General features: G+C 43.9%; 1 protein-coding gene across 1 annotated transcript in view; it reads right to left on the minus strand.

Moving 5' to 3' along the window:
• LOC119186748 (neural cell adhesion molecule 2) overlaps positions 1–11,499 on the minus strand; it is a 299,145-nt gene extending 287,646 nt beyond the window's left edge. The window contains exon 1 of the mRNA XM_075887326.1: positions 10,818–11,499. Coding sequence (XP_075743441.1) covers positions 10,818–11,025 — 208 coding nt within the window. The 5' untranslated portion in view covers positions 11,026–11,499. The remainder of the gene's footprint in view (positions 1–10,817) is intronic.
• Between the last annotated feature and the right edge of the window lie 1,002 nt (positions 11,500–12,501).

Consider the following 12,501-nt stretch of genomic DNA (forward strand, 5'->3'; position numbering starts at 1 on the left):
CATTTGTATGGTAAATCTTCATACGCAGGGGCAAATAACTCTGTTTCCAAATTACCTTCAAGCATTCTAACTACGCCGTTTGTGTGAACTGGTGCCTTGCTTGTATTAACGCCTCGATATGTAAACTGAATTAAAGCTATCACGAAGGTGTGTTCAATAAAACGCCTTTCGAAAATGATGAGAAATCAGCTGGCCTCACTTTTTCAAGGTGCATGCGACAGTCTCAGCGCTGGTCGCAGTCAAGAATATTTCAAGGCCACAGCCTAACAGCTCTCATTGAGCAAGCAACTTCCCTGGTGCTTCGCCGTGGCCCCCCATCTCGGCGGCATCAACAATATTAATGCGAAAAATCTCCGTGACGTGGTAATGAAAACAGACAATGATTCCACGGAATGCATTAAGCATGTTATTACAAGCAATTATAAGGTAAATGTAAGGAACACAGGAAATGAACGAAAATATTACTTGTCATAGCGTTGTCTGTAAGCTTCAAATAACTTTGTGTTAATGAAACAATGAAAGACTAGCGCTTAGATATCCTCTTCTCTCCATGACATACTGCCATCACTATACAATGGCGTCACTGACGTCACGGATAAGGAAAATTTGTTACCTCATTATGAGGTCATCATGAAGCGAGCCTAGTGTAGCAAAGTGTGGCGTCTTATGGTCACTAATCACATGAAAATATCACTTGGTCAAACATGCGACTTGTCCTTTTGAATATAGAGATAATACTCTTTAGAACCTTTTTTACACGTCACTAGAAGCAACACACGAGAAAACAATTTGACCAAGTGCAAACTTCGTTGGTGTTCATGGCGATAATTATGAATAATTATTCCTGTGTGCTATGTAAATTGTGGCACCGCCGCTGTGGTCTAGTGACTAAGGTACTCGGCTGCTGACCCGCAGGTCACGGGTTCGAATTCCGGCTGCGCGGCTGCGTTTCCGATGGAGGCGGAAATGTTTTAGGCCTGTGTGCTCAGATTTGGGTGCACGTTAAAGAACCCCAGGTGGTCGAAATTTCCGGAGTCCTTCACTGCGGCGTCTCTCATGTTCATATGGTGGTTTTGGGACGTTAAACCCCACATATCAATCAATTATGTGAATTGTGCGCCTCAGCCCATCCGCTCGCTGCGCAGCACAAATGTTTTGACGCCTGCTACAACTATTCACTTATGTCTTGCGAAATTACATGTGTCAGGAGGACTCCTCACGCCGCATGACATCATTAGCGTGTTTTCTTTCTTTAGTATTCCAAAAGAACTTGTTTTCGGGTGAGTGGGTACTTACTTGGTGCAGATGACTGAGGCACAAAAAGCATTTTGTGAAACGGCGAGAGCAGAAGAGAAGAAAGTACAGCGCTAACTAACAGCTGGTAATTGAAAGACTAAGAAACACTTCGAAAAAAAAGACAAGTGCAGGAATCTGTGTTGTATTCCAAAAAATGCTTTTTTTTAAATGCCGAGCATTTCATAGCGAACTTAAGCGACTTTGAGCGTGTCTATCTATCTATCTCTCTATCTATCTATCTATCTATCTATCTATCTATCTATCTATCTATCTATCTATCCCCTTACGTTTGGGTGCTCTCGTGGTCACCCCCTTAACTTGGCCTGAACAAAAATTAGCATGGGAGCGTAAGATGGTTTTGAGAAATATGACGCGTTGGTTAAGACATGAATAATGTCACAATCCTGTCGCGTACGTCATCAAACACTTCTCGCCAGACAGTGGCACAAACCCACGGTGAGTATGTTCCACTGCTATGCATGCGGGTGTGTGCAACAGGTGATCGACACTTACTATCTACCCAGGAACGACGAGAACACACATGGGCAATTTTAACACACGAGCGTTAAGAAATTCCCGACATCGGTAGTGTCGACCCGACGAATGCAAATGGTAAATTTCAGCGTGTCCCAGCTGCAATTGAACCCAACCATTTTACGTGGCAGTCAAGCATTCTACCAAAGAGCTATGCCCGGTCTCGGAACTACTTTTCAAATAGACGCTAATCTTCGTGAAACATCAATAGCGGTTACAGTGCTGCCAACCTATTTTTATAAATACCTCATTGACTATTTTAATACAGCCGCCACGTCGGATCAACGTGATTTGTGGGTAGGTTCTATGCGCTGAAAATGATTTATGTAGCAGTGTCCAGGCCCAGCACCCTCACGAGAGTCATCGCTTCATATCATCTTCTGGTGTTGCTAATACGCATGTTCCAGTTGACATAATTTCGCAAGTTCACACTACTGTGTATATAAATATCTGCAACTCTTCTAAATATGTATGTGCGTGCAACATTTGTACATATATTTAGGATCATTTTATGACGTGTCGCTCAATAAAAAAATTGCGACACGGTCACCTTCTCACCTTCCCTCCGCATGCTTCGCATGACGTCGGTTTCCAGATACGTGCGATCTGCCGAATTGTTCGATTGATTTATATGTGGGGTTCAACGTCCCAAATCCACCATATGATTATGAGAGGTGCCGTAGTGGAGGACTCTGGATGTTTCGACCACCTGGGGTTCTTTATTGTGCACCCAAATCTGAGCACGCGAGACTACAACATTTCCGCCTCCATAGGAAATGCAGCCGTGGCAGCCCGGATTTGACCCCGTGACGAGTACCTTAGGCACTACACCATCGCGTCGGGACCTGCCAGTTTTTTGTTTTTTCTTTTCACAAGTGTACGACGTTTGTTGTCTGTGCATGCATTCACGTTATTCTGTTTTTTTTTCTGTGCATTTCATCGACTTTCAATAAACAGTTGGTAGTTGGCGCCCTCTCTTCTTTTCTTCTGCGCTCCCCGTTTCACTAAATGTTTTTTTTTTTCACCTTAGTCATCTGCACCAAGTTCTTTCTTTGTGGTTGATCAGTTTAGAACCCGGGCGTGACCCTGGGGTGAAATACTTGCGTTTTACGGAGATGTCCTGTGTTCGTTTACAAGTGTCCGATTTTTTTTACAAGTGTCCCATTTTTCTTCTCACGGACAATGCTGAAGTTTCAGTGGCAATGAAATATGACGACGCTAACACCGCAAATATGCGAAGAGGCTGTACAACGTGCGTTAAAACTCATACACCACCTCTTCAGAAGCCCATTGTGAGAGGCAGCCAGAACTAAATCACCGCTCGTATACAGAATTCATGAAAACAGAGAAACTAAATGAAAACGAAACCCTGAACAAAAACAAAAAAATTATGACGACCGACGTGGTAAATTCACAGCGTTAGCTAAAGAAAGCGCTTCCTGAGAGCACGTCGTAGACACTTTGCGGGCGATTTTGCAAGTACCCTCGACCAGTAAGTAAAGTTTCGCTTGAATACATAGCACTGTTCAAGGCTACGCAACCTTGCTGCATGTAGTCGCAATTTTGCTTGTTTCACGTTGTGTACCTGAATATAATGTCATTGTTGTAAATTTAGCACTATTCACACCAGAGAGGTTCTTTAAATTGACACTTGGGGTACCCCTGTTCAAATTGTTGGCACGATGTGATTTATGAGTCAGGATACGTACACTAATATTGCTTGTCTCACTCATCGTGTATGCACGATGTTGTCCACTCAATACAAACAAGAATAATTCAAGAATAAAAAAAATTATGTGTAAGAAAAACGAAAGAATAGGCGTAGGAATGATGTCATCAGTTAGTTTTTATTCACCCTTACTCACATTTTCGACAATGGTCTTTCTTATTTTTGCCAACGAGAACGTCCACCTGAGTGATACCACCAAAATAACCGCAGATTTGAAAAAAGATAGCTGAAGTACCCGTACACCTTTTAATGTATGCATGAGCCAATAGAGGAGACTAAATGCGTAAACGACCAAAATAGCAATAAAGTCCCCTCCAGTCTGCTCAACCACACAGGGTTTTATATCCGCGGTCAATTTTGGCATCTGAATCTGTTTGTCGCGGAAAAATCAAACACATGGAAATCGTCTTTTCAGGGGTCGAAACGAATTTACATATTCGATACTACTTTATTCTTTTCGTCATCTTTGCAATTATTGCGGGTAAGCAAAAAAAAATGAAACAAAAGTTTCGCTTTTTGAAACTCAATAATGTCCGCCGAGGGCGAACTCGTGCGGAGCGCTTCTGTGGCCATAATGAAATTCCCAATGAAGTCAGTATTAAGCAATGAAAAACACTAGCACGTCATAGTGTGCCTGCCTGGCAAAGTGTGCGTATAGCGCAGCCGTAGAAAGCCCAACCAACTAAGATGGCATCGGTGTGTTACGCAATCAAAAGCGTAATCTTTTCTTAGCTGCTACGACTATTGAAAGGAACATGAGCAAGAGCGCACAAAGGCAGAACGCTATAAGCGGTATTCTCCTCCATCAGCCCTTCCGTTCAAACGCAATACAGCCTGCATGGCTGAGCTCTTTTAAAGCTGGTGCTTCGCGTCTCGTAATTTGTTTATTCCCTTTATTTAGGCATTTTTTCGGGAAATAGACGTATTGGTGTTTTGCATGTGAGAAACGTCGTATCAGAAGAAGCTACGTGGAGAGTTCACTACAGATAACCGCGTTCTTTAAATGAATAAGTACATAATATGTCACTACGCTTGCGACAAGTACTTGAACTCGGGTCGTTTATGTTAAAAGAAGAGTTACAGGGTGATAGGTATGTTGCGTGAAGGCTCTAAAGTAATGAATTGGTTATGTTGGCATTTACTCCTCACGTAACTCAAACTGTAACATGAACGCAAGACACTGTGTTTGATGACTTTGTGAACATTTCGAAACTATCCAAAAAAACAAACCTGGAACACTTCAAACAAGTATCGTACAAACACCAAATTTACGATGCCAGAATTGATAAAGTGGCTACGAAAAACGCTTTGAAACAAGGTGCCCGTAAATGTATAATAGGAAGATTTTTTTCTTATTTGTGTGTGGAGCAAAAAAAAGCGTAGATTCAACCATCACATGCAAGGCCGGGTCATAAAGGAGCTGGTAGGCACGTTTCAGACCCTCTCGTTAACCACCAGTACTCAATGTTTGCGTGGCGATTGAGTGTTTGCCGATTCATTACGATAAAAAGTTCATACCTACAACACGCAGAAATCTTCGACAATACCAGCTGGGCAGTAAAAGAACGACAAGGTAGACACTACGTTCTAAAGACGTTTGCTCAAAGGATCTACGTGCTTGCGGCCTCATTATCAGACTGTCATAGTATTCGAGCCGGAAATCTTGTCGTGTCTCAAAGAGTAATTTTTCGTACTGTTTTTTTTTTGCAATATTAGGCTTGTGGCATAAGGAAGATGACCTGTTATATGTGTAAAAAAATGTCAACGAGCAGAATCGGTAGTGCTTCGCTGGGAACAAAATATACCACGGCGTATCATACTCTAAAGAGAAAAATGGTAAGATGCAGCACGCCTTTGAAGGATCGCAGTGAAAAACAGCAGTGTCGAAAGGCCCCTATCACCGTCTATCACAGCAGAAGACACGTTGCACAAGAAACTGTGACAACAATTTCGCGGGACAGCGTACGTGTCGATGGTTGAAGCGCAAAAGGTTGTGTATCAGTTGCCCAAGAATAGCCGGTGCATTGCATTTCACCGATAGCCGCCTAAGGAGGTTGAAAAAATTGCACGCAGTAAAAAGAAGCACGAAAAACTATAAAGACGACAAGAAGTGAAAAAAAAAAGCATCACAGGCGTCAGCTGCAGATGTGTTTGATCCTTTCTTGAGTGAGACGGTGGGCTGTATGCGCAAGACGGGTCACTTCGCTTTTTATTTCGATCATTTTGATAGCGATGGCTGCTTCACGCTCATACGGAAAGGAAGAAAAATAAGAGGTCACTTCGACGACGATGACATAGTGGACAGCTGCCACAAATGGGGACGGGGCCACTTTTCGAAGCTCAACCGCGTTGCTTCACAATCCTCTTCACCCCTCTTCATCTGTAGCCCTTTAGCTAAAGCATTTTGCTTTCTGATCGTTTCATTTTTTTTTTTACTTCCATTGAAAGCACACATGCGTCACCCTCGCCTCGCGTATGCATATCGGCTTGGGTGAGCAGGTTCGCCTCTACTTCTAAATTGAACGTGCACCGACTTGTGGTACAGCTCCCCCCCTATCTGCCTCCCCAAAAAGTGTCATCATACAGCAACGGGAAATTGTGTGCTTTGAATTATTTGCAGACGCACCTGATGTAAAGTTAATTGAATAATACAATATACTGCAATATTATTGCTTCATGTTTAGTTTCTGATCGACAATTTGACTTTTTCGTACTTGTGCGTACTTTAACGTGATAGAACTGAAGATTTCGCTTCGTCCATATCGCTTCGCTGCATTGGCATCAGCGAAATTGGTCTTGAATGAAAAATGACCGCAGCCCCGGCTGCGGCGGCTGCGTTTCCGATGGAGGCCGAAATATTGTAGGCCCGTGTGCTCCGATTTGGGCGCACGTTAAAGAACCCCAGTTGGTCGAAATTTCCGGAGCCCTGCACTACGGCGTCTTTTATAATCATATGGTGGTTTTGGGACGTTAAACCCCACAAATCAATGAATCAATCAGCGACGCACGTGGTGTGTCGCCTACGATGGCGCTGTCTGATGGCCAGTTCCGAACTGTGATGGAAGTAGGCATTTTCGAATAGTTTGAAAGCACCGATTAACAGGCGTGGAAAAGGTTCTTTTTATTACGCGTAGGCGTGCGATGGGTCCCAGGTAGTGTTGCGTTGTGAGCCGCGCATGGTTCGCCTAATATATGCACCATAACAGCGTAAGTATTTTAGCCGATTGCAGCAGGCACAAACCAGGACGCCATGGACAAGTAGTGCCAACTGCCGGCCTTGTGCGAAACCAGACAAACAAATGCAAAATTTCGTCTCAGAGGAGACGAAATCAAAAAGGAGTGGCGAAGCTTGTTGCCCTCCGAATGAGCCCAAATTGTAACTGTCATTGTTCGACACCTCCAAGGAGCTTGGGCGTGAGAGACGATCAGTCACACACATGATGCGGCGTTGTTGGCGTGGTCACCTTAAGGTCACCAATACGCTGAGCGTACACTCTTCGCGGCTTTCGCAATTTTAGTTTTTGCAAGACTGGCATGCCTTGCAGAATTTCCGGTTCTGGCAAGCCTTGCAGAATTGGCCGTTGTCGTGGTCGAGTGGTTAAGGCGAACCTTGCAGAATTTCCGGTTCTGGCAAACTACTAAATCATACACAGACAGCGCAATCAGTTCGTATCAGTTTTGGCATTGAAAGGTTTTGCTAGGCAAAAATTATTTTCGAATTTGTTGAGCAATCCAGCTATAGGGCACGTCAGATTAATGTATCAGGAACGTAAAAGCAGCATTACACTGACATGGTCAAGAAATCTCTGGAGTTCACCTTTAAAGGGATTATAAGAGCAAAACTATATTTCAGGTAATAGTGAAGCACAAACTCACTATTCTGAAAACACCACTCCTACCACGACACAACGCTTGGTAAACGAGAAAATGCGCGAAAACCAATCGTGAGTGGAGACGCCACCTTGAAATTCCACATGCGAATTGTACAACCATGACGTCATAGTTGAAGACGTCCGCTGGGTCTTACGTACGTATCGTCTCATCAATAAACATAAAACACGTTGTTTTCGGCCAAATTGAGTATGCGTTAATTTTGCATCACAACATTTACAAAATAGGGGCCAGGAAATTACAATATAGTGTACCTTCCTTTTTCTAGGAACCACACCGGCATATTCCATCGCTTTTTGTGCAACGCGAAGGTTACGCTACATCCGGGAATATTGCAGACATTTCTCTAAGACATGAGCGATTCCTCTACAAACTAGCACGTTTATGCAAAGAAGTACGCCACATCGCTTGTCCAAAATCTTCTGCGTTTCCTTCGGATGTGTAGCGAGTTCTCACCCTGTATTAAAGCACGCACATAGCAAAGAGCGCCCAGTTTGCTGTGATGAAACACATGCAAACTTTTGTTTCAACATGAAGCCTATTCACAGTGCATGCAACTGTTATCCATTTTTTTCCAGAGTCATGCAATACTCTCACAAAGAAATAAAATAGCGAACAGCAAAGGCCGGTAGCGTCAGGGTTATGCAGGGAGAAAACACGACAAAAATTTGCGTTTTTTGTGAGTGAGTTTTGTTTGTAATATTGCTAGCGGTAGCCCTCCGTTGTTTAAACAACTCGAGGATTTCTCTCGCTTACGAGTAGCAATTCGTACTGCAATCCTTGCAGTATTCAACTAGCGGGTCACTCATGTTTTGTTTACGTTTCAAAATGGCAAAACATTGTTACGCAACTACTGAAAGTGGTCTATTCAACAATGGCAGCTCGTTTGTTTGCAGGCATGTCAGGGCGTCAAAATAGATAAAATGTACACTCACAAAGTATACTGTCAAAGTGCTTCGACATTATAAAGAACATGTCGAAATGTAAATCTCCACAGTTTTTAATTCATTTTGTGCATATGCATTAGAAGTACCTAAATTCCTCAATGCTGTCGGGATAATAAAGAATGAAGATATTTTAACAGTTGTAAAGTTTTCTCGCTAACCCGTTTACCCAGCTAATGGCAGCTATAGTCACTGCAAACAGCTTGTTGCCGCACACAGAACTTCAACTGTTACGCGAAAAATTTGGACTCTGCCTTTTTGGCATTAGCACTCACAACAGCCAAACTCCGGTCCGCACACTATAAAATTGTAACCACTTGAAGGACGACAGGCGCCCTCATTATTAGAGTGAATATTCTGAGCAAGATTGAGCACTCACGGATTCTGTAGAGGGTATTCCGGCCAATAGAAAATGCTCCCCATCAAGAAACAATTCGGCATGAAAACTGTCGCACATATCTGCTATACGTATCACTGCTACCGGTTAACTTCTCTGCGTGATTCTTCTTCTCTCTACATTTCCAGTCGCGTTTAATCCGCTTCGATAATATCTTTTTTATGTATTATGCACCCTACAGCGCGCGCACCAAGAGTGAAATACAGCGTAAGAAACATGGAGAATGAAAGCTTATGATGACGGTGGCGCATCAGCTGCTCTGTAGGCAACTCATCATACCCGTTATAATATGAATTGAAAAGTTGAAGGTGAGTCTCGTGAATAGAGAATAGCTAGGACGCTGCTCTGATAAGAAAATGGTCGCGAGTACAATTTGACTTTGTACAAAACATTGATATTTTTTAAACACTGGTTCATATATTGAAATCTTATTCTGCAGAATGAAAAAATGCTAATTTCACAAATACTTCTCCGCTTAGGAGCCGCTAGGGTGTGTCATGATGCTCTGGTGTAGTTTCGAACGTTATGTAACTACTTTTCTAAATGCATATAGTAAGGTCAAAATATTAAACATAGGTAAGTTTGCAACTGTTCTTCAAAGAGGCATCACGTACGTCCTCTTGAATATGAAAAAAACAAATCAGCAGATCCCACGTACCTGGGAAATCGACGTTAGGCGAAGCACGCGGAGGGAAGGTGGCCGAGTTGCAATTTTTATTGAGTGACACGTCATGAAATGACGCTTAATATATGTACAATTGTTGCACGCACAGATATATGTTGAAGAGATGCAGATGCTTATATAAGAAGTAGTTTTCACTTGCGCAACGATGCCAACTGTAACATGCATACTAGTAACACCAGAAGCTGATATGAAGCACTGATGCTCGCGAGGATGCTGGCCCTGGACTTTGCTACAAAAATCAACTTCAGCGCATGTCAACTAAGCACACTTGACGTTAATCCGACATGACGGCTATATCAAAGGAGTACACATGTAAAGTTTAGAAAATTGGATAGGCATCACTGTAACCACTATTCATGTTTCACGAAGAATAGGGTCTATTTGAGAAATAGTTCCAGAAACACCTGGCGTACCTCTGTGGTACAGTGCTGCATTGCCACACAGAATGCTTGGTTTTGATTCCAGCTGGGACCCTGACACTTATTTTTGCATTCGTCGCGTCGATGCTACCATTGTCGGGTATTTCTTCACGCCCACGCGTTAAATTTGCCCATGTGGGTTCTCGTCGTTCCTGGGGTGTCAATTGCCTGTGGCACATACCCACACACCAGCGGCACATATCTTCCCGTGGCTATGTGCCACTGTCTGCCGGGAAGTGTTTGACGACGTACACAGTGGGATTGGGACAATATGTCTTGACCAGCGTGTCATATTCGTCCAACTATCTTACCCTCCAATGCTAGTTTTCGTTCACGCCAACTTAAGGGGGTGACCACGAGAGCCTCCAAACGTAAGCGGCTAACTAGATAGATAGATATATATATAGATAGATAGATAGATAGATAGATAGATAGATAGATAGATAGATAGATAGATAAATAAACACGCTCAAAGTTGCCGAAGTTCGCTAAGAACTCCTTCACATAAAAAAACAAGAGAAAGGTAATCAAACTAGAGGGAGGAAAAAAAAGAAAAGGAAACCGAACAAAAAGGAGGCACGGAAACAAAATAAGAAAATAAGAAAGCCTGCAACATGGCTTACTCCATTCACAGTTCGAAAACTGCCCACGAAAGCATGGCAAGTAAATAGGAACCTTATACTGCATAAAATAAGACAAAAAGGCATATACTTCACTGTGTACCTTTAAAAGGAAGCGTCAGACGCCTGGCCACTGATCTCCAACAGAAGCGCTTTAATACGTATGCCAGCAAGAAACGTCCTCATATTATAGGATTATCAGTGCACAATGAGACACGTCATACATTCTCCATAATGGCCGCTTCCCGCTGCAAATGACAATAGAAAGAAAATGGTTAAAAAGACAGGTGTTTCTCTCTTACCTCTCGAATGCATCGACGACGCCTTGGGCACGAACAAGACGAGTGCAATCGCTGCCAACAGCGCAATGTTTGCAGAAGCCGTGTTCAGCGCTCGCGGGAAACGCCGACGCCAGTTGGACGAAGTGGGTCCTCGAATATCCGTGGTTGAGCTCCGCCGATATCCACAGTGGGCGTTGACAACGGACGTCGTTGCGGACGTTGATGCCATCTCGCACAAAAAACCAAGGTACACCAGGCCCCATGGGGCCCTGCCCCTTCGTGGTGGCCTCTTCTGTCCCCCTGTCAGCACATACTGATATAAAATGATTGATATGTTATCTATTACCCCTCATTTGGACGTTCGGAAGCAAATTTATACAAGGGAAACAAATTTTTCCTGTTTTGTTCTGTGTAAGGACACTTCTTAACACTTTACATGCTTACGCGAGCACAAGATGTTCGTCCGGTTTTGGTCGGCAGAAGTAGCGGTCTAAGCGTTTTGATTAACTTGCTTTAGTGCACAGAATACAAACAAAATGGTGTCAGTCAAGCGTATTCAAGAGACTGGCTTCGCAATCACGGCACTTTTTTTTCTCAAAAGGCCGGCGCAATGCACACAAAAGAGGCTGCCGCAATTCGATGACACAGGAGGAGAAAATCCGAGCCGAAAGCCGCGACACAGATTCGCGCAATCTGGTGTCTTCCTTGAGCGAGCGTGATAATCCTCAGAAGTGGGAACTCCCTTTGGGGAACGTCAGCGTCTGCGCGATCCACCCGAGAACCGCATCGACGGAAGTTTCAAGTCACCAAGAAGTGAATGGGCGCACCGTTGAAAAGTTTCGCCCACTGCCGCGCAGCTTACAAAAACTGCCACACCACTTTTCAATCGTCGACGGCGTTCAAGACGACGCGTTTGCTTCGATATTCGATAGCACCGCGACACCTGAGCAGATCAGGAGTGACTGGTGGTCGAAGGCAGCGAGCGAAACAAGCAACGATAAAATACAGGAGCAAATGCGCCTCTTGAAAATTCCTCTTCCCGGCGCACGTCAGGATGGATATTACCGCCGCGCGTAGCTCTGGTCAGGGAGCGCAGCGCCGAACTCTTTGGGGGGCGCGCGGAGGCAGTGGCGGCAGCGCCGTGCATTCCCATGAACGCTCGGGAGTTGGGAATTGATCGCGCCCTGACATCGTCGCGCCATCTATACGCCGCGCTTGAGTTTCCCGGGGTACGTTTCATCTGAGAAATGCAGCAGCTGGTATATTCATGCGCATGGATTTGCGGAAATCTAACACTACTCACACAAAAGACGTCTTAAACGGAAAACTTTCGTTCAACAGTCATATGCAGAGAACTTTTCGTTCCCACCTGATATTTGAACAAAGTGAAAGAGGCTGGCGATTTCATTTTGTAAATGCTTCTAATGGGAGCAATTTGACCGCGAGCTGTCCACGGTTAGCGAAAGGAGGAAAATCCATTCGTTGATGTTGCGCTAATAGTTTCAGAACTGTGTCACAGACATTGGACACCCACTGCTTAGCACCCACTGCTTAGCACAGGTTTATTGAAAATGAAGTCATGCAAAGAAGTCTGGGACACGACAACATGGCATATACCAAAACACACCACAACACTACTATAAAATAGGATGGAATCACACAGATGAAAAGAAAATTTGGAGATTCGTCAACCCATCTAATGAAT

This window comes from Rhipicephalus microplus, chromosome 1, assembly GCF_043290135.1.
Source record: "Rhipicephalus microplus isolate Deutch F79 chromosome 1, USDA_Rmic, whole genome shotgun sequence".
Taxonomy (NCBI): Eukaryota; Metazoa; Arthropoda; class Arachnida; order Ixodida; family Ixodidae; genus Rhipicephalus; species Rhipicephalus microplus.